The sequence below is a fragment of the Thermochaetoides thermophila genome (assembly GCF_000221225.1).
Source record: "Thermochaetoides thermophila DSM 1495 unplaced genomic scaffold scf7180000011821, whole genome shotgun sequence".
In the NCBI taxonomy this organism is placed as follows: Eukaryota; Fungi; Ascomycota; class Sordariomycetes; order Sordariales; family Chaetomiaceae; genus Thermochaetoides; species Thermochaetoides thermophila.
Window position 1 is genome coordinate 1,052,584 of NW_006383037.1, and position 21,470 is coordinate 1,074,053.

Below are 21,470 nucleotides of genomic sequence, written 5' to 3' on the forward strand. Positions count from 1 at the left end.
TTAGTCCAACTCATTCTCCGCGGCGGAGCAAATCTCATAAGCCAACGGGGCAGAAGGATTCGTCTCCTGGAGCCCATGGCCATGGTACGGGGACAGAGATAGCGCAACGGGCGGGCTCTTCCGGTCGTCCTGGAGCATCTCGTCCTCTTCCCTCTCCCCTCCCCCCCACCTTGGCCCAAACCCCAGTTTACCCCCACGCTTGGGCGCCTTGCGCTGATGGGAACGTGCCAGGGAAACAGGGACAACCTTTCTGGTGGGATCATATCTGCATGCCATGCTCTCCGTATTCGCCAAGAGTTCTTACCCACGAGAAACGCAGATGTGCCCATCAAGGTTCTTGGTTCCTCTTCCGAAATCGCTAGCACTTGCTATGCTAGGTGCTGGCTTTTTGGAATATTGCCTCATCCCGCCGTATCCTCCCAATCGTGGTGCTGGTTCCACGGCACTGCCGGCGTTTCGGGAGTGCTGTTCGGCTCAACTAGCAAAAGTGATGGCGATAGTAAAATGGTGGCAAGACTGATGTTGAACGAGAATGGACGAAGCCTTTCATCGAAGTGGGAGTCGGGGGCTGGAGGGAGCTCATAGCCTGCCCGCCATATTGAGCAAGGCCAGCAAATGAGAATCACCTGTTTTTATCATACCAAGCAAGAAGTGGCGGGGCTAGCATGGATGGTGAGGAAAGGCGCGCGAGCGTAGAGTTCTGGTGCGCGGCGGCACCACGCCAAGGGTCGCGAACCAAAGGCGGGAGCCAATTCTGTGGGTATCACGACGCTGGTTTGGTGCTTGGCGACCAGCAACAAGGGTCCGGGGAGATCGCCTGCAATCCAGAGTACTGGAAGCGACAGAAGAGCAGGGGGTTCACGTTCGTAGGGCGCTCTATGCTGAAAATGGTTAAAGAACCATTTTAAAAACATTTAAGAGCGTCACCTGATTGGTTACCCTTGCTGCCAGCAGCAAATCATCCCATGATTACCGAACAATGCCAAGATGGTACGGTATCTGTACAAATGTTTGGTGCGAGGCGATAGCGAGACTGTGCCTTCGAAGGCATTTGTCTTCTTATGTAAGTACCTGGAAAACCCAGGGCAGAAAGCGAGGTGCAAGCTGTTATTAGCGAGAGGTTTCGAGAGGCCAATTCTTAAAAAAAAATTATGCTTACTGAAATAAACACGCTCTAGCAAACAGCACTAGGCCTAACCGATTATCAAATATGTGAAGAGTGGACTCTTTCTCTCGCTGCTTCTCACGCAAAGCTTGACTGCATAGCTGCCCGAAAAGCTGTTAAGTACCAACTATATATGGCCGTCCCGATCACTAACGACTGCTCAGTCCACTTCTTGCCCTTTTGATGTGACCGAGGAATCTTCTAGCGCCGCGGAAGTTTGGCGAGGGGAACCTGGAATACCGCCGTGATTGGCCCGATGAGGGTCCGATCGATTTCGCCATCTCCAGTTCCAGCACCCCTTAGCGCTCGACCCGTCACCGGGGAAGCTCCTCGGGAGCCTGTGCCGGCGGCAGTGATGGGGCCTGGGGACGCTCGCGGATGGACTAGCGAAGCGGACACCCACCAACGCTCCCGGACCCTTACCCTTAGCGCGGCTAGTTAGCGCGATACTGTACCTTGGGCGAGGATACGCAAACAGCGGGGATACTCTTTTTCTGGCGAATTTGATGATGAAAAGGCCAGGTGACACGCTTCCTTCCCGGCTGTCTGGTTTAAATATAACCAACTGATCGACATCCGTCCACCTCTCGTAAGCCCTTCCAGATCCGGATTTGCTTGCAGAACCGCTTCTTGTGAGAAATATATATGAGTCGTCAGATTCATGACTTGCATTCCTGGACCCTGTCCGATTCCTTGCGGCAACGGGTCACTACCGCGGCCATCGTGTCGGGCTGAGCCTTGGTTGGCTCGATTGCTTGTCATGTCACTGGTCTAGGTACGATGTATGGTAGGTACTTACTCACATAGCAGCAGAGTGTCTTGCTTCAACCGCTCGCTGCCCCTTACATACAAGCGCTACTGGGCTGTAAGTAGATAGACACCTAGGTATGTTGCCTAGGCTCAGTTTCCAAAGCAGTCTGAATCCTGATTTTGGTGAGTCGGTCGCTCTCTCGCGAGAGTCTTTCGGTCGCATTTGAATAGCTGCAGATACATTATCTAAGACCGAAAGGTTGCTGCCCCCATGAGATGTGTCCAATTGTGTAAGCAGGGAAAGACTACAGGTTCGCTTATTGGGCTAAAGGGCTTCGCATCCAATACAGTACGTGGATGACGAATATGTAGGTACGTCAGCTAGGAAGACGCAATGTGTACCTGCCATTCTTGCAGCATTTTTTGCCAACAAAAACAGGAGTCCAAACTAAATATACTTTTCTTGCAATGTTTGGGGTTTGTGAACACGGATCCGTATTCAGGTCTGTGTTAAGAAAACCGTTTGAGCATGCAGGAGCTGTCACTGCAGTGACCGGACGCCACATGAGAGCGAATATGTAGCCTTCTCCAAACAGTATAGGCATGTCGGTATCAACTAGCTGAATAGCCTTTATCCTGCTTCGTCTTACCAACACCAAGGGGATATGCAATATGCTAGCGTAGGGGGCCACTGCAAAGATGCAGTAGACTTAACGAAACAATGCGGCTGCAAGACTGCCTTCGTTCTTGCCGTAAACACTCTGGATGCTGACTTGTGTATCTCGAAACGCACAGATCAGGCCAATTGAGCCTCGAGCGCACGGTTCCCATCGTAGCGGACGCCCCGGATTTACGGTACCACAAGCAAAGGCGCGGCCGGCAACCGTGGTATTGGTAACTGCAGTACCGAGGCGGCTCGCTCGATCGAGAGCCAGTGCACACCAACTTTGCTGCAAGTAGCCGACGAAACAAGTCCTCCCGAAGGGGACTGAACATAGGGACCTGAATGCTGTCGAGGAGCAAAGCTGTACCCTGATATTTACCTAGGTATAGGCCAAAGATTCTGTGGTATTGTTGAGCAGGAACGCGATATGAGACCCGGACATACCTATCACTGGCTGATTGGAGGAGGTCAAAAAAACACATTGGTACTTAACAAACCATCCACCTGCAAAGCGCTTCAACAAATCACATGCCGATAGCAAGGGCTATCAGATTTCCTCTGTTTGCGTCTCCCGAGGTCAACAAAAAAAACATTTTTCAATTCTCATCTTTTGTGATGTGGTGCGATGAAACGCGGGGTCAGCGCGCCTATGAGATCTGATGACCAAAGGGCATGCAAGAGAGTTGCTGAGACGAATAACTATGGATGAAACTGACCAAATGAACAGTGGAGAATGTCCTTGGTCTTTCAGCATGCAATGTTACTTTCCGGGAAGCTACACGGCTGCGTCCGGGCTCGGTTCCGGTGCTGGCGCCCAATCTGAAGGAAGAATACCCTGTCATTCTTCGTCTTGGCCTGGCTCGAGCCCCCTATTGCTCTGCTGTTTCGCCTTGTCATTACCGTGCCATCTTACATACGCCATCGATTTCACACCCACTGCTACTTATCTCTTCTCACCAATCTTTCTCCATGGAACTTCGCAAAAGAATCGTGCATCACGACGGCGTGACTCTGGAGCTGCTCCTCAGACTCCTCTTGCAACTAGCAATCATGCTAACTTACTAGAGCCGACATCAAAGACCTGATGTGGTTGCGAGCTTTGAGAGTCGTCGTACCACGCTCACTGGACCTGCGATCTTGCTCCTCTCAAGCCAAGATCTTGCCAAACAGCTGCTACCCGATCTTCAGAAACAAGGCACAACAGGGCTCCCATATCTCGATATGAAGGCAATGGTTGCGGGAGAAGACGAGATATATTAAAACCGGGGAACTGAGAGATCATCCCGAGGGGGAATTTGGAGACGTGTTGACAAGTCCGTGATGGGGCGGAATTATCCGAGTCCTCTTTCGGCTCGGCGTGTGTCATCGCAACGTAGGCTGCCGGCTGTGATCTTGTCTCACCGTCAAACCTCTCAACAGGAAATGGTGACTTGACGGTAGCCTGCCTGGCTAGAGAGGGGTCCAAACGAAAGGGAAGGGGGTTGCCCCATCAGAGCCCCTGCGGCCCGGCTTGGTCTGTTGCCTCTAGCCCGGCCCAAATTCGCGGGTAAGACTCCCCCGGGATCCGTTGCATTGGCTGGCGGTGGGGGTTTGGCCTTGGTTCGAGCCCTCTCATACGACTAAGTGCACTATGTAGAATATGTGCCCCAATGGGGAAAGGAACTAATACAAACGCCCCAGTTTGATGGGGACTTGCCCTTCCCAAACACGATTCCAAAGAGTACCAATCGACTGGTTTGCCTTAAACTAGTGTCGATCGGAAAGACTGGGCGTTCCCGCCTGCTCGGGACCAGCTGACGGGATCTGGCCCGGTACGCTACTGATATATGAACCGGGTCTCCTCTCCCACCCCTTCGGGATGCTCGCCCCATCGTCTCGTTCGCTCCATCAAGTCGTGGCAACAGCCAGGGACAACCTGTTGTACTAGTTGTATTGCTTGAAGGCTGTCGCCTGTTCTGTGTGTCTGTGATCATCTAGCGTCATCATTTCTCGTGTATCGCTCTGTGTTGCTGTCCAGACTTATACATACGCCAATACAACGACCTTGCTGAACGCTCCAGACGAACACATCTCTATTTAAGATGGCCATCACCTTTCAGTCAAACACGAGCACCGACGGCTGGGCTCGTTGGCCTCAACAATCCCAACAACCCCACGCCAATCCCGACCAATACCCCTTCCTCGAGACCGGCATGATGTCCTTCGAGTGCCAGTCGGGGTCACCAACAACGCCCATCCAGCGTACCAACTTTGCTCAGCCCTTCATCACGAATGCCTTCAGACATCACCAGTTGTCCCCTCCTGCCTCTCCTCCATACCAGGGCCCAGTTGCCTACAACGAGCCTGTCCCCCTGACCCCCCAGACGCTCCCCGACTCATCCTCTTCCTTCCGCGCCCAACCTCGTCCCGAACCCCTAACCCAACCAAGACGCCAAGACCGCTGGGAGGTTATGACACCCGTCGAGCGCAGCCGGAGTCCCTCCGTCACGGTCGAGGAGCGGCGGCCATCACCAGATTCTTCCTCTGCTTCTTCGCCAACATCAACCACATCAAAGGAGATCACACCAAACGTCAGGGTTGGGGGAGCGCCCGTGTACGAAACACGGACTGCTGTCGACGATCTCATGAAGGTTCTTCAGACGCGGGTGAAGACGGCTAAGCTGACGGAGAAGAGTCGGAAGGAGCAGCAGCAGCAGGCAAATGGGAGTAGTGAGGAGGGGCAAAAGGACTCACAGCAGGGGGCAGCAGCGGCAGGGAAGGCGAGGAAAAAGAGATTTGCTTGCGATATTCCGGGGTGCACGAAGACGTTTGCGCAAAGGAATAATCTCGAGACGCATCGACGGGCGCATACGGGGGAGAGTCCTTACGTGAGTAGCCTTGGAAGGAGATGAGAAACCAGCATTGTGCTGATTGGGTTATAGGTCTGCCCTATTCCTGATTGTGGGAAGAGGTTTACTCAGGGGGTTAACCTTAGGGTAAGTTGTCCATCTTAAATTGACACTCTTGGAATGTCGCTGACAGAGTCTAGTCACATGTGAGCCGTCACCTCGGCCAAAGACCATATGAGTGCCCTCGCTGCGGCAAGGCCTTCCCTCAGCGCTCCAACGTTAAGTCACACATGAAGATCCATGAACCCCGGGTCAAGCTTATCTGCCGCCTGGATAATTGTGGCAAGGCCTTTACCGTCAAGGGCAATCTTAAGGTTGGTCTGACAAATTCCCCAGCACTTCAAAACTCTCAACTAAACAATCCTCCCCCCCCCCCACCAACACAGACACACCAGAACCGCTTCCACCTCGAAACAATCTTGTCCCTCAAAGAAAAATTCGCCTCTATCGAAGACTTTGACGCGCTCCCCGAAGAAGAGAAAGAGTTCATCGAATACTTCATGACCCTGCACAACAACGCCAACAAGGGCATCAAGGGCCGCGGCAAGAACCGTAAAGTCAAGCGCCTGCAGCTCGACCAGCCCTTGACTTCTTCTCAAATCCAGGCACATCAACAAACCTCACAGCCTCCGATGCTTCATCAGGTCTTGACCACAGCTGCTCTGACGCCTGTTACGACACCAGCGAGTAGCCCCATTGAAGGGCCCTCGCCGCATCATCACCAGTCGATTCCGCAGCCACATCCTTTCTCATCGCCGGTGGCGATGGTGGCGCCGAATTCTGCTGCCCATCATCATGGGCTTCCGCAGATCCCGACACCGATTTATCATGATCCTTATGGCAACGAGCCGAGAGCTGAGGGGTATTTCGTGTTGCCTTCACAGCCCCATACTGTGATGGGGATTCCTCAGACTAGGCATCCGGGCGGGGAGTGGCCCGCGCCATATGGAGTTTGATCCAAAAGCATCTTTTTTTGGATTCTTTGATCACTTGAAAAGTTTTGCATTAGTGTTGTGGGTTGGCCTTGTTGATTTTCTTCAGGGACATGTAGATCTATCTCTCTGTTTTGTGTGGTCATTTGTTGAAGTGCCTGGTCATGTACACCATCTATGGAGTTCTGGGTCGGCTGTCTGCTTTCAAGGGGGTTTTGTTGGTATGTACTGAGGGTGGGGTTGGCTTGCGCTGTGTATTGGGAAGGTATTCTACTTTCACTGGCATAAAATCTATCTCAAGGCGTAAAATGAAGGGATTCATCAACCCACAAGGCTCCCAACTCCAGAGTGATAATGTTTGAGTTAGAACCAAGGAAACAAGCATGCGGAGGAGGCGTCATTTGCACGGAACTGCTCAACCTGTGCCCACAAAAGATGGGATTTTCCACGTTGCTCAAATTGCAACGTCTCTACACCTCATCGATCTCGATATCAAGGATAGAATTTTTTTTTTTCAGCGCCATTCCTGTCAAATCCGCCTGATGACAAAGCGAGATCAACAGGGAAGATGTGACACAACCTCCACACCCTAACTTCCTCAATCTGCATTCTGACACATCTCCCACTTCTCCTTTCGGTATTCGGTATCTGATTCGACTGTTTGCCACGCCCCTATCTCCATTGTTCAAAGTTTGTTTGCAAATGGTCTCTCCTGGACTGTGTGTCCTGTGATCAAGAAACAGCAAAATGGTCGGCGACCTCGCGGCCGGGCTACCAAACTGCTGGGTCCAAAGATGTTCACGGCTGAACCCGTACCATATCACATCCCACATCCCTAGCCATCGACAAGCACTGGGACGGGCGGACAGCGGTGGCCCCCTGTCCGTACTGGGCGACTTGCATCGTCGATCGATCTGCTCGGTTGCCTTTTGGGCATCAGGATAGTTGAGAGTCTCCCTAGCCCAAGTCCAAGGAGAAATACTTGTACACACCTACTGAGCCCGCCACATCAGAATTGCTGGTAACTAGTTATCAGATTTTATTTTTTTTTGCTGGATGCGTGAACAAACAAAACCATTCTTAAGGGGAAAAAAAATGTCTCTTCTGATATGCAGTGTGCATATAGGTACTTGTGTTGTCACATTTTCCCTTGACAATGACATGCATTATCATGGTCTCTGACAATTCATATTATCTTCATCTCTCATCGCGTCAACATTTAAAGCACATTACAGTGCCCTTTCCGTAACTCAAACCCTATCAGTACCCCAGTAACCCCCTCACAAAAAGACTTTGACTCCTAACGGTCTCGACCTGGACCTTTCCCTCAGCCCAACATCTCCCTCCCAATCTCTACCCTTTTTGGTGATATCATTCTCGAATCGAATCGGATTTCCCGATAGCGTATCGTTACCAATCCAAAAATAATCCTCCAAACCATTGTACCTAAACCCGTCAAGAATCCCCAGCTCGGTACGGGCAGGGCTTGCGAAAGAACAACGTCGATCCTCTGTTCTGGCAAGGCAAGGCAAGGCAAGGCCAGGCGGATCCGTTTCTCGCTTCATGATTCCGTTTTGCAACGGGAGCTTGCCTGCCCTTGTTGCTGGAATTGCTCCCCCCCCCCTCTCCCCACTTTCCCCGACCTCCGGTTGGGACGGGTCAGCCCAGCCCCCGCCGCTGCCCACTGCAGAACAGACCCCGGCCACCGGGACCTGCTTCCGGCGTCTGCACCCCTGTCTACTGGAGACTGCAAAGGCGGCTTTGTGGATAGCCTTTGCCCCTGGCATCGTCATCTGACATGTTCGTCTCTTCTCTCCTCGTCATCGTCCTTCGTCTGCATCGGGCTCGCTGGGGTAAGCAGTCTGCAGGAGATGTTCGAAGGGCACATTCAGACGCGTCTCTCGTCGATGATGATATCGGTTTTACACTTAGCCGAAGTTAGCAGCAGCCGCGACGGTGCCGGCTGAAGGAGTGTCGATGTTGTACCTACATATGTACACTAAAAGGGGAGGTGGTTGACACGATGGATATGGCATCAGGTCATGTCTTTATGTCAAGGCTCCACAGATTGGTTAAGGAATCAGCACATTGTACTTCTGTGGACTTTAAACTTCGTCTGAAGCACTTCCAACAATGGCAAACAACGAACACTTCGTAGGTGAACCGACTTTTCTCGGCAAAAGGAGAGAGTATGGCGGTGACAAGGGAACAACATGATTGTTTGGGAGCCGTGGTGTTATTCATTGATATGAAGGACCTGACCGTAAGAAGGGCCGAGGTAGAGACCAACGATCATTGTCATATGAAAAGTTGAAGTTGAGGTGAGAGGAGATGCGGTAGAAACCGCGTTGCATAGGTAGCGGTGGAATATCAGAAGGCCTTGGAATCAACTTTGAGTTTCCGTCTCTTCAGCCATTGATTTGACGCCAAGCACGTCGTTGGTAAAATGTATCAATACAAAACAACATGTCATCGAGGCATGATAGAATCAATCACATCTTTCAGACCTGATCTGAAACTTCCCCGTATTCCATCAAGCCTGATCCTCATTGCTTCCGTGACGAGCCACGCCTCCAACGGCGTTGTGTTACCTTCCCTTCACAACTCCCTTCGTCATGGAAGATTCGGAACATGGCTTGCTCGTGAAAGGGAGGACTTGCATGGTGATCAAGTCAGGCGATTGACAGGGTGTCTGTCTGGCTGCTTGCTGTATCCAGCCTGTTCTCATAGGGATCTCCGCGCAAGGATGAGAAGTCATTGAAGAAACTAGCCAGGGCCTAGAAGATGATTAATTCGACGGGCGCGGAAACTCGGAAGAAGAGTGTCCAGCCTTTACTGTGCACGATCACAATAGGCTAGAGGATGGCATACTGGGCCGAATGTGAGAAGTGTGTTCCGGACAGCCTGGATGTTGGGAACACCACAATTGACCGCTGGCAAGGAGCCCTTGACGTATTGCTCATCAGTTGGGAATAGGACACAAGAGGCTGTGCTGAGCTGTGAGAGCCCTGCCAAGAGAGATGCGGAGTGAAGCTTGAAGGAGAAGTCTGCCCGGGGGGGGGGGGGAGAAGGCATTCGGACTCTATCCTCCATGCAACGTTGAAACAAACAGGATATTGTCGTTTGGCTGAATTTCGTAGGCCTCCTCACCCTCGAGTTCCCAGTCGGCATCGTTAATCAGCACCAGGATGCCAGGCCGGCTGTACTTCAGTTAAAAAGCTGTCGTCACATCACGCTGTGTATAAAAGAAACTGCTTACATGTGGTTATCTAACACAAACAGATCGGTGCGGGGGTCCTTCATGAGCTTCTTGCAGATATAGTCGATCAAAAATGCGATGGTGACCGGCTTTCCCTCCGTATCCTTAGCAGGCAAGGAAATAGAGTGACGACGCTGATTGTCGAATAGCATCTCAAGACCGCCGCTACATCGAGTCGCGTATGTCAGCCGCGTGCATGGAAGCGGGGTGAGGGCAGTGTGATGAGAACTCCTTGGCTGCAAGGGGAGAGCATCACCACGCGCCCAGGTGAAACCTGACGCAGGGGAAGTCTCCACTCACGAGAAATCTACGGTGATGGGGATCTCCTCAAGCTTTGCTTTGCTGGACATGGTGATGGAGACTTGTCTCGTATGCCCGAGAGCTGTTGGCGTTGTGTTGGTTGGATGTGGGGTGAAAAGGGTGAAGTTGAAATCTGAGCCAAGACAGCCCCCCCGCCCGCGTTGTGGGTGGTTCAATGCTGTTAAAGTTACACAGGGACAAACTTTCCGCTAGTGGTAAATTACGATATTCACATACGGTTATTTTCTGCTGTTCGGTTGCCTAAAATTTCAAACTGAAACAAGTTTCATCCAATAAGAACGCGTTTCGCCCATCCTTACGTTACGGAACGCAGAGCAATCTGTCTGGGCCTCCCAAACACCGATGCAATGGAGGGGCAGTTTAATGAGGGGCCAGAGCCAAAGTGACGAGCCTGGTTGAAGCGTCAAGCATGGCTCAAGACAACGCAAGAGACATTGTGCAAAGCCGCTACCTGTCGGCTGGCGCAAACAGATACGCTTGGGCAGCAGACTGGGGCGATGATGGGATTGTCGCCTTTGGCTCAGACACGAATGTTTGTCTGTGGAATCCCTCGGTAAGTTAAAGTTTTCATTCTCATCACTGATCTTGGTGAGGGCTCATAGCTCACACAACGCTAGAATTCAGCCGGCATATCACACATCCTAAGTGGTCATACAGCTCATGTTAGGGCTGTCAGGTTCGTACCGAAGGCAGATGGGGACCAGTTTAGCTACTTGATCACCGGCAGTGATGACAAGTCGCTGAGGGTTTGGGCCATCAACTCACGAGATGCCGGCGCTTCCTGCGTTCAGACCGTTCAAGAACACACAGAGCCTATCAATTGCATAGCTGTCCTACGAGTTCCAGGGTTTGGCAATGGTTTAGGATCAAGATCCATTGTCGCCACGGGGGCTGCAGATGCTACCGTAAAGATTTGGACCTTGGACCCGACAACAGGACAACTTGCGCTGTTGCAGACAATCAGAACTGTCAAGAGATACATGCCATTGGCAGTCGCCTTTTACCCCCTAAACAAGCAAGGAACCGAAGTCATCTTAGCGGTTGCGGGCACTACCAACGTTGTCCATATCTACACTTCCTCAACCGTGGACGGGGATGCACCTGTTACCGAGTTCACCCTTCAGGCTACATTGCCCGGCCATGAGAACTGGATTCGTTCCCTTGACTTCATCCGTGAAAAGAAGGAGGCAGGCAGTGACCTACTCCTCGCGTCAGCCAGCCAGGACAAATACATCCGTCTCTGGCGGATTCACCAGGGCAGTCCTCTATCAGCCCTGAGTTCAACCGGCCTGGATCTCTCAGTTGACTCCCTGATGCCAGGCCAGAAGCTCCACAAAGTCACTGCTGGTAGCACCAAATACTGCATCATGTTCGAAGCCCTTCTCCTCGGCCACGAAGACTGGATCTACACCGCCCGCTGGTCCCGCTCCCCTTCCAGCAACAAGCTCCAACTTCTCTCCGCCTCAGCGGACAACACCCTCGCGATCTGGGAAGCGGACCCCGACTCCGGCATCTGGCTCACGATCGCCCGAATGGGCGAAGTCAGCCGCGAGAAAGGCGCTACCACAGCCACAGGCAGCATCGGCGGGTTCTGGACGGGCCTGTGGTCCCCCTCTGGCACAACGGTCATCACCCTAGGCCGCACCGGCAGCTGGCGGAGATGGGACTATGATCCGAACGAAGACACCTGGAAACAACACTTCGCTGTCTCAGGCCACACTCGCGCGGTAACGGGTATCTCCTGGTCCCCTGACGGGGTGTACCTCCTCTCAGCCAGCTCCGACCAAACGACCCGTTTGCATGCCGAATGGACGCGCGGAGGCGAGGGAAGCGATAACAGCTGGCATGAGATGGCGCGCCCCCAAATTCACGGCTACGACCTTAACTGCATCGGCACGCTGAGCAACACCTCCTTCGTCTCCGGCGCAGACGAAAAGCTCATGCGCGTGTTCACCGAGCCCAAGGCCGTGGCGCAAATGCTCGCCCGTTTGACAGACGCGTCTCCCGAGGCTGCCAATGCCGCCCCTGATGCAGCAAACATCCCCGTGCTTGGGCTGTCCAATAAAGCCGTCGAGGTAGTCGACGACTCTGCCGACCCGACTGCTCCTCTTCCAGCACAAGATACAGTCATCGACCCGAGCAACCCCCTCACCTCGCGGGAAGACGCCTTCGACCCGGCGACAACCATCCGCGCGTCGGCGCTCGCAATCTCCCACCCTCCGTTTGAAGAGTCTCTTTCTCGACACACGCTCTGGCCCGAGATCGAGAAGCTCTACGGGCACGGGTACGAGCTTTCCTGTCTCGCGACAAGCCATGATGGCGGGGTGATTGCCAGCGCGTGTAAAGCGTCATCGCTGAACCACGCTGTGATAAGGCTATTTGAGACTAAAACCTGGACGGAGGTAAAGCCGCCGTTAGCGGCGCATAGTTTGACGGTGACGAAAGTAAGGTTTTCATACCCTGATGACAGGTTACTGTTGAGTGTCGGGAGAGATAGGCAGTGGGTTGTGTTTGAGCGTGAATCGGACGAAGAAGCGAACGGGGCGAAGAAGTACAAGTATAAGCAGATCCAAGCCAACGCGAAGGGGCACAGCAGGATGATTTTGGACTGTGCCTGGGCGCCGGTTGTCCGTCTTGGCGAGGACGGCAATGAAACAAGACTGTTTGCCACCGCTGGACGCGACAGGAGCGTCAAGCTTTGGATCCGACGTGCCGGTGAGGGGGAATTTGTTCAGGCTGCGGCTATCCCACAGGAGCACCCAGTCACAGCGCTGGATTTCGTGCCGGAGTTCACGGAGGATGGGTTGATTCTTTTGGCGGTGGGTACTGAGGCGGGTAGGCTGCTTGTGGTGTCTCTGAAGGTAGTTTCCGGCGAGGAGGGCAAGGGCGATGTTGAGATTGTGTCGACGCTAAATGTTCCGGCGAAGTTGTGTCTTCCCAAGGCTGTGATGCAGCTGGCGTGGCGGCCGAGGAGGGAGCGGCAGAAGGGGCGGGAGCTGGCGATTGCGGGGGAGGATGGGTCGTTGAGGATATATAGGTTTGGGTTGTGAAGGGGGGGTTAAATTGGATGATGGAATATGTAGTTCAATTAAAGGAAAAAAAAAATCTCATCGAAAGGGAGAAGTAGCTAGATTTAAGGCTCATCGTCAGATATTATTAGTCTATTACGTGATCGCGTACTTCATGCCAGTTCTATCTGTCGTAACTCACCCTAAACGCCATACCTCTTTATCCAACGCAGCATACATCCTCATCCGGCCAAGTTCTCACCCAGCCAGCCTTCCCGTCAGACATTAGATAAGGGTTCGTCCAAACATGACGTGCCTTCACTTTTATCATCACCTCCTCCCCATTATCAAAATCCAGCATTATATATGAGGAAAGCATTCACAACTCCCCTCTCCATTCCCAGCTTCATCTAATCTAACAACTCCGTATAAACCAGGTCAACCCTCCACCGATCAAGATACCCATCAGAGCTCCCTCCTCCCAGCAGCAGCCGCCTTTTCCACCGCGGCAGCCGCGGAATCCATCACCCTTTTCGCCGTCGTCGCGAGGAACGAGATATCCGACTCGGCCCCTCCGAATGGCGGCGCCTCGCCGTGGATGTAGTACCAGGCGCGCGAGATGACGAAGCGCACGTGGCGCGGCAGGTACAGGATGGTGGCGGCCAGGGTGAGCGAGATGAGTAGGAGGAGCACCATGTCTTTTAGCGTTTATATTAGCAGTGTGCTCAAAGATATATCAACGCAAGATACGGGTATTTCAGAACCTGAGAGAGTGTTGGGCTGAGTAGGGAGTGATGTGATGGGAAACGTACAGAAAAAGACTTTCTCTCCCCTAGTGAAGGTGTACACCGAGAAGGTGACCTCGAATTGGTAGTGCTTGAGCTTGAGCCAGTTCTTGAAGGCCTCCACGCGGGAAGAGGCCGGCTTGGTCGAGATCGATGGTGGTTGGGCCATGCTGGACGAGAAAGTGATGGAAAGGGGATGGGTGTTGCGCTGGTCGCGAGGAATCGGTAGGAAGGGGATTTAGATCAAAAAGAGAGAGCGCTTCGGAATTTATTTGATTTGTTGTCGTGTAGTCTAGCGCATCCGTAGTAGGACGTTGCCGTTATTGACGTTGTCGTTGTCGCCGTCGGTGTCTGCAAATCCGAATCCCGTGTCTTGTAGTTGTCAAGGAGGTTGTCGAGGTTCGCGGTGTGTCGCATCACCAAAACTATCGGACGAATTCCCACCGCCCGCCCACCGCCCCAGTCAGCGTCAGACCAGGAGAAAGCGACGGGGCCCCACCCAGGAGGAGGACGGACTGCGGAACAGCCGGACTGGGCCAGAATCTCAAACTTTAATTGGTCAATCGCTGCCCCACCTTATCGGCACTGCCCCAGACCTTCGATCCCTGTCAGTTCGAGCATCATCGTCTTCGGCTTCAATATCGCGAGAGAGATGGTGGGCCTTTTGTCCTTGTTGATGTTGACCTAGGGCTGCTATTTTCAAGCAGGGAGACTAAAGCTCTTTTGGACATAGGACACTATTCATAAGTCATGCCTCAACACTCTAGATGAAGTGAACAATCACCAAACCAACCGAACAACCAAGCCCTTCGCACCTAACGCTACAATGACGAGATGACACCCGCTACCACTCCTCTCCTCCGGCGAGCACTGGTTGCCTTTCCAGCAGCAAATGCCATTTCACACGGACTAAGGAGCCCCAAGAATGATTCTATCCTCCTCCCATCTGTTAGGGGACCGTCTCTCCTAGGAACCCTCTCCCCAACCGTTACTCTCCTCGGTCGATCCGTACCAGCAACAGCAGCTCCCTTCACAACCTCTCCCCTCCTCCACAAAAAACCCCTCCCCCCTCGCCCAAAACCCCCTCCCGAATCCGAAATCGAAGAATCCTTTCTCAAGGGCAGCGGCCCAGGAGGACAAAAGATCGTAAGCTCTCCCCTCTTTCCCTAGTATCCCCTCTTTTCTGCTCCCCTTCCCCGTTTGGTTTCCCCCTCGGTAATGTTTGCTTTCCCTCCCCACCACCAAGACCTTTTCTGACCAACACATCTTGGTGTCTTGTAGAATAAAACCAACTCCGCCGTGCAACTCCGCCACACGCCCACCGGCATTGTAGTCAAATGCCAAGCGACCCGCTCGCGCGAACAGAACCGCAAGATCGCCCGCGAACTGCTCGCCCAAAAACTTGATGAGCTGATCAACGGGGACAAGTCGAGGACAGCAATCGTCAGCGAGATCAAGCGCAAGAAGGCAGCTAGCAGGGCCAAGAAGGCAAGGAGGAAGTATAGGAAGCTGGAAGAGGCGAAGAAGCAGGCGGCTAGACTAGAGGAGGGGGGGAACGAGGGGAAAGAGTTTGAAGAGGAGGAGGAGGAAGAGGAAGAGGGAGAGAAAGATGAGGATGAGCTGGACACCAATACCCAGGACAACATCAAGGAAAAGGCAATATGATCTGAACGAGGCATAGACAGGTCAGGACATGGACCGGAAACCAACGGGGTAATAAGCCATGGTGAAGAAGACGGGCCCCTCCAATAAAAGCTTCTACGTTTTACGATTAAAAACACGTAGTAGTCCACGGATGGACAAGTTAACAAGTGTATAAGACCTGGCCCTACTTGTAACCATAGTTCTCAGTTTCCACCTCTAAACCAGGGCACACACACGCGCCCATCCGCCTGGGGAAGAACCAAGGGCGTGTGTCGCCCATGTTGCATGTCTTGTGTGTTCCAAACAGCACGAAAGTATGCTCGAACATGTCTAGCCCACCTATCCTTGTTGTTTTTGACCAAGGTCAAAACTTTTGAAAGATACGAGGCTCGTTGTTGTTGTTCACGAGATACATGCGCGACGTCCGACTCTTCTCCGTCTTTCTTCAAGACGCGGCTGTTGCAACCGCCGCCGCCAGCTCCGTCTCGCGCCGATCCGGGAAAGTGCCCAAGCCCTGCGCTGAACAAACTGTTAGCCTCTTGCCTTTACACTATCATGATGCATTGGGTTGCGGGTGCCTACTTTAGAAGCACTTGCGGTGGACGATGGACGGGCCGCTCTCGTCGTACTCCTGCTTGGAGATCCACATCTGCTGGAAGGTCGAGAGCGAGGCCAGAATGGAACCACCGATCCAGACGGAGTACTTGCGCTCGGGAGGAGCAATGATCTTGACCTTCATGGACGAAGGAGCAAGAGCAGTGATCTCCTTCTGCATACGGTCCGAGAGACCAGGGTACATGGTGGTACCACCAGACTGGGTACGTTAGCGTCCGCATGGGTCTGAGCAAGATAGCAGGGTGCCTACCATGACAATGTTGCCGTAGAGGTCCTTCCTGACATCGACATCGCACTTCATGATGGAGTTGAAAGTGGTAACGTGGATACCACCGCTCTCGAGACCCAGGACGGAGGGCTGGAACAGAGCCTCGGGGGCGCGGAAGCGCTCGTTGCCGATGGTGATGACCTGGCCGTCGGGCAGCTCGTACGACTTCTCCAGGTGGGAGCTCTGGGCAGCGGTCTGGATCTCCTGCTCGAAGTCGAGGGCGACGTAGCAGAGCTTCTCCTTGATGTCACGGACGATTTCACGCTCGGCCGTGGTCGAGAAGGTATAGCCACGCTCGGCAAGGATCTTCATGAGGTAGTCAGTGAGGTCGCGGCCGGCCATGTCGAGACGGGCAATGGCGTGCGGCAGCGAGAAACCCTCGTAGATGGGCACGACGTGGGTGACACCGTCACCCGAGTCGAGCACGATACCCGTGGTACGACCCGAGGCGTACAGCGACAGCACGGCCTGGATCGACACGTAGAAAGCAGGGGCGTTGAAGGTCTCGAAGACGATCTGGGTCATCTTCTCACGGTTGCTCTTGGGGTTGATGGGAGCCTCCGTGAGCAGGACGGGGTGCTCCTCGGGAGCCACACGCAGCTCGTTGTAGAAGGTGTGGTGCCAGATCTTCTCCATGTCGTCCCAGTTGGTCACGACACCGTGCTCGATGGGGTAGCGGAGCGTGAGGATACCACGCTTGGATTGCGCCTCATCACCGACGTACGAGTCCTTCTGCCCCATACCAATCATGATACCATGGTGACGAGGGCGACCGACGATGGACGCTGGCGAGTGTTAGCTGGCCGCTGGCATGTGGTCGGGATGGCCGGCCCAGCTACGTAGGCTGGACTGGACAAAAGAACCAGGAGCTGACTTACGGAAAACGGCGCGGGGAGCGTCATCACCGGCGAAACCGGCCTTGCACATGCCGGAGCTGGAAGGCGTCAGCAGTCATGTTTCTGGATGTTTTGTGTTCTGTTCTGCCGCTGGAAGCGCTGTTGGCACGCGATGGGATAGGCGGCACGCGTGGGCCGAACCCAATCGAACCCCGCTCGCCCGTCGATCAGGATTTGGGATCGGAGCCGAAGCTTACCCATTGTCGATAACGAGAGCAGCAACCTCTTCTGTAGCGAGCTGTCAGCATCCGTCAAGAGAATCAAGAGAGCTCAAAAGCAGCCATGTTGAAACACCGCGTCGCCGGCAGCGGGGATGCGCTGCAGCGGCGGAGGGCGAGGTCGGGCTGTCCTGACCCAGGGATCAGGAATCACGACGCTCGGGGAATCAAGCAGCAACGTGTCCAGGTAGGCCAACTTACCCTCCATTTTGAGAGAACGAAACTCGGCGAATTAACAAAAACTGGAATTAAGATATCAAAAGCTCGTGCGATCCCCGGATCGTCAGCGCGGGTGTGGATGGAATGGGTATGTGGTATGCCGTTTGGCGGAGCAGAGGGGAAAAGAAAAAGACAGCTGGTTGTCGCGGCGCGAAGTAGGAAAGGGGAGGTGAATTTAAGGCCAGTGCTCCAGTGCTCGGGTTGCCGTGGGTTTGAGCCTGGAGAAAGGAGGGGGGCCAGAAGGGAGACTGCCAAGTGGGAGGGAACGAGTGGCTTGGTCCCTGCTCGAATGCCTGGGCTGCAGCGAGAGCCAGCGAGAGCTGCGAAGCTTGGTGGGGCAGCCAGGTAGGCGGTGTGGGCTCCGGGTGGGTTTCCGTGGGCAGGCGGGACTGCCTCATTGGAAGAAACAATCATCTCACTTGCCGCTTTTTCATTGGGAGCAACGGGGCCAAGGGGGCCCACAGGGGATGGTGGCCAGAGCTTCGTCAGCTGTCAGTGGCTGGACCGCTGGGCCAGAAGTGGACGCTGACGAATGGCATTCTGGCTGAGCCGTCAGGCGCCAGCTTCTTACGCGCAACGGTGACAGCCAGCAGCACTGATAAAAGCAGAAGACAAAGACTTCTGGAAGCCTTCGAGACATTCTGCTGGGATGCTTTTGATCTGTTCCAGTTTCCCATGACCGCCAAAGACCGTACGTGACACACAAGACACGGTGCGGCGACATTGCGCGAGAACAGCGCTTGGCAGATCCTGGCCACTACCCAGGGGCTTGACAGGGTACAGACACAGTATGGATTCCATCCATACCTTCCAGAGAGCAAAAGGGGGATGTCGGACAGCAAATTCCAGCTGACGACGCTTTCATCAACCACGACGGCATCGTGACGCCGATCTCGAAAGACACGCCACTGCCGAGGATGGTGCCAAGCAGGCATCGGTTTTACACGGCGCCCCAGTGCTTCGATGGAGTCGGGACCAAGCGCCTGACTTATGCAACAGGCAGATGTCGACGACAGAAGCATGTCATCATGGACGATGAGCTTTTGGGACGTCGGAAATCCGAAACAGCATTCAACACAAGCGACTGCGATGAACTTTTCAGCCTGAAGTCGGATGGAATGTGATTCGTACGAGGACCCGGTCAGCGATCAAGCTAGGCAGGCCTTTTTTTTTTTTTGGCTCTGGCTTGCTGTTGGCTTGAGGCTGAAAAGGCTGTGTTCTGTGCTCCTGCGGGATCGGTCCTACATCCAGCTTACACTACTCCTCCACTACATACATGTTGGTACAATTCGGCCATGCGTCACATATCCCGTGCCTGTCTTGTTGATACACGCGGCGCCCGCTTTCACTTACCACTCCCGGACTCGTATTTATATAAATATGCAACTTCGACGATGGTGCATCCCGATTCCCATCTTGACGTTGCAATTTCCGGTCGACGTGCTGCAGTGGAGCCACGACAATCTCGGGGTCGGTGGGGATGAGACCAAGACACCAAAGTGCCAAGTGCCCCTGAAACCGCCGCCTATGTTCCCCACATCGGCGGAGACGGGGACACGGGAATGAGGACAGCTGAGCACCGGTGCGCTTCATTCATCCTATCGGCGCCGGTGCTGTCTCCCCGGCCGCTTGCCATGTCCCGGGGCTATTTGTGGAAGCCTGTCGACGGGGAGCAACATTTTAATTTCGGCGTTACCGCTGGTGTAGTGTGCGGGTTGATTGTCTTTTGCTTACAGCTCGTTACGAAGTGCCAGCGTTGATTTTTCATGGCTTATCACCTCGAATTCAGGGGTGCAGTGCTCATATGTCTCGAACCCATCATTTGTGTTGAACCCGTGGCTGATCGTAGCACTGTCTGCCAGCCAGATGAGCATATATTGAGAAGTACGGCGGCTGATTGTTGGAAGGTTGCCATATTTAGCTCGACGAGGGTTTGGATGTCCACTTCACTATGATGGGCAAGGCAGCAGTGGTTGTTATCTACAGCTATGGTACACTGATGACTTGGAAGTTCAACCAAAGGTTGGTTTATGAACGTAGCCATCATAATCTGTTGCTGGATATCCGTTGCGTATGAACGAATGAGCGATGGTTCAAATAAGCTCCAACCCAAGTGTTCAACCGTAGTACCGGCATATCTGATGAAGACAGACCTCTAGGCCATCACAAGAACAACCTCCGAAGCAACCTGTACCACAAAACAGAAGGCTGGCCGTGATCCCGGCAGCAAACAGAGTCCCGTTGCCATCTGACACCTGTAGGCCGCTGCTGTCTTGTAGCTACATTGAATTCTGGATGATATAACTATTCGAGATGGAATATGATGTCACTTTGGACCTCAACACGCGGGTCACCGGTGGGCTTTGCCGACTGTTGGTTGGATGACGGCATTATAGACCCTTTGTGCCACAGGCCTTCATCCCACCTTAAGGGGCGAAGCACAGACCTCCTGACTATCTCTAACCATTGAAAAGGTTCATGATAAGACTTAGCTGTTGGGGATAGACTTTATGAATTTTCCAGAACAGTAAGAAATTGCTTACACAAATCTGCTTAGTCTACCTTTGCTCCGCCTCTGTTGGGTTCTTCGGCGTGAGCCAAGCCTTGGGCGGCCTATCGATAAGCTCAGCCCAGCACAGCCTTATTAGCGCTAAACCGGATTTGGAAAGAACTTTCACGAAAGTTCGCGAAGTCAAGATGAAACCTCGACTTTTTGGAGGGGCAGGTTATCTTTGACAATATCTGCAAGAAAGACTTCAACTCTAGTCACTTTTTATTCGCCAATTTTCAAGTTCCGAAGAGCTCTTCTTCTTAGACTAACATTTAAACCTTCGGCATAAAACCATACTTGAGCAAAGATTTTGAAAAAGAACTTTATCAAAGTCAACAACTGGGCGAAACTGCACATTACTCCTCCATCATCACAATGAACAAGAAACTCGCCGACCTGCTCCGCTGGAGCATCGAGAACTCAACAACGAGCCCAGCCGCCACTCAACCACAAACTACTCAATCTAGCGATGCCCAACCCATGGGCGAAGACCGAATGCTCCCGGAGGCCACGGGAATCACGGTTCACCCTTCCGATGCCAAGCCTGAACGCCCCCGCCAGCTAGACCGCGACATTCTCGAGATGCTCTTCGGCGGGCCCTCAGAAGCCGAGCTCATGAAGGCCGCAATTGAAGTGATCAACGACCCCGAAACAACCCTCGAAAACAAGCTCATCGCCTTCGACAACTTTGAGCAGCTCGTTGAGTCCCTCGACAACGCGAACAACCTCGAACCTCTCGGCCTCTGGACTCCCTTGATTAAGTTAATGGAGCATGAAGAGGAAGAGATCAGGAAATACGCTGCTTGGTGCGTCGGCACGGCAGTCCAAAACAACATCAAGAGCCAGGAGCGATTCCTCGCGATGGGGGGCATGAAGCCGCTGGTGGGGATGTGCATGCGGGAGGGGGAGACGGAGGGGAATCGGAAAAAGGCGGTGTATGCGATTAGCAGCGCGGTGAGGAATTATCAGCCGGCGTTGGAAGAGTTGGTGCGGGAGTTGAAGGAACACTTGGGGGGTGAGGAAGAGTTTCTGGGGAAGTGGAGGGGGAAGCAGGTGGTGGCGACGGACATGGATTTGGTGGATCAGATATGTGGGTGGTTGAAGAAGAGGATTGCTGAGTCCGTCAAAGCGTGAGGGATTTTGACTTGTATATTTTCGACTGGTTGTTTCTGGCTTTTGTTCATATGGGCGGCGTTGGGGTGGCTATCTTGTCTTTCGACCCGCCAGGGATATCTTTCGGAGACTTCACGGGATACAGTGGAATGGACATGAAAAGAGATAGAGAAG

At 53.4% G+C, this 21,470-nt stretch overlaps 8 protein-coding genes across 8 annotated transcripts; 4 read left to right on the forward strand and 4 right to left on the reverse strand.

The window, feature by feature from the left end:
• Positions 1-276, reverse strand: CTHT_0062010 (uncharacterized protein; the record flags this gene model as incomplete). The annotated part of the gene is made up of 1 exon (XM_006696454.1): positions 1-276. One exon carries the CDS (start codon positions 274-276, stop codon positions 1-3), a length of 276 nt encoding a protein of 91 aa, XP_006696517.1.
• Positions 277-4,660: 4,384 nt separating this feature from the next.
• CTHT_0062020 (finger protein AZF1-like protein) lies at positions 4,661-6,423 on the forward strand (the record flags this gene model as incomplete). Its single annotated transcript, XM_006696455.1, has 4 exons — positions 4,661-5,446; positions 5,501-5,554; positions 5,608-5,781; positions 5,854-6,423. The coding sequence occupies 4 exons, from the start codon at positions 4,661-4,663 to the stop codon at positions 6,421-6,423; spliced, it is 1,584 nt and encodes a 527-aa protein (XP_006696518.1).
• Positions 6,424-9,481: 3,058 nt separating this feature from the next.
• On the reverse strand, positions 9,482-10,008 carry CTHT_0062030 (ubiquitin-like protein; the record flags this gene model as incomplete). Its single annotated transcript, XM_006696456.1, has 3 exons — positions 9,482-9,599; positions 9,659-9,823; positions 9,959-10,008. The coding sequence occupies 3 exons, from the start codon at positions 10,006-10,008 to the stop codon at positions 9,482-9,484; spliced, it is 333 nt and encodes a 110-aa protein (XP_006696519.1).
• Positions 10,009-10,388: 380 nt separating this feature from the next.
• Positions 10,389-13,029, forward strand: CTHT_0062040 (RNA polymerase II elongator-like protein; the record flags this gene model as incomplete). Its single annotated transcript, XM_006696457.1, has 2 exons — positions 10,389-10,532; positions 10,597-13,029. 2 exons carry the CDS (start codon positions 10,389-10,391, stop codon positions 13,027-13,029), a joined length of 2,577 nt encoding a protein of 858 aa, XP_006696520.1.
• A 423-nt stretch (positions 13,030-13,452) lies between these two features.
• Positions 13,453-13,941, reverse strand: CTHT_0062050 (uncharacterized protein; the record flags this gene model as incomplete). Its single annotated transcript, XM_006696458.1, has 2 exons — positions 13,453-13,685; positions 13,800-13,941. The coding sequence occupies 2 exons, from the start codon at positions 13,939-13,941 to the stop codon at positions 13,453-13,455; spliced, it is 375 nt and encodes a 124-aa protein (XP_006696521.1).
• Positions 13,942-14,606: 665 nt separating this feature from the next.
• Positions 14,607-15,437, forward strand: CTHT_0062060 (putative translation release factor; the record flags this gene model as incomplete). Its single annotated transcript, XM_006696459.1, has 2 exons — positions 14,607-14,918; positions 15,054-15,437. 2 exons carry the CDS (start codon positions 14,607-14,609, stop codon positions 15,435-15,437), a joined length of 696 nt encoding a protein of 231 aa, XP_006696522.1.
• Positions 15,438-15,999: 562 nt separating this feature from the next.
• On the reverse strand, positions 16,000-17,621 carry CTHT_0062070 (uncharacterized protein; the record flags this gene model as incomplete). The annotated part of the gene is made up of 5 exons (XM_006696460.1): positions 16,000-16,230; positions 16,282-17,084; positions 17,178-17,233; positions 17,393-17,423; positions 17,615-17,621. 5 exons carry the CDS (start codon positions 17,619-17,621, stop codon positions 16,000-16,002), a joined length of 1,128 nt encoding a protein of 375 aa, XP_006696523.1.
• A 2,937-nt stretch (positions 17,622-20,558) lies between these two features.
• CTHT_0062080 (putative nucleotide exchange factor) lies at positions 20,559-21,317 on the forward strand (the record flags this gene model as incomplete). The annotated part of the gene is made up of 1 exon (XM_006696461.1): positions 20,559-21,317. One exon carries the CDS (start codon positions 20,559-20,561, stop codon positions 21,315-21,317), a length of 759 nt encoding a protein of 252 aa, XP_006696524.1.
• Between the last annotated feature and the right edge of the window lie 153 nt (positions 21,318-21,470).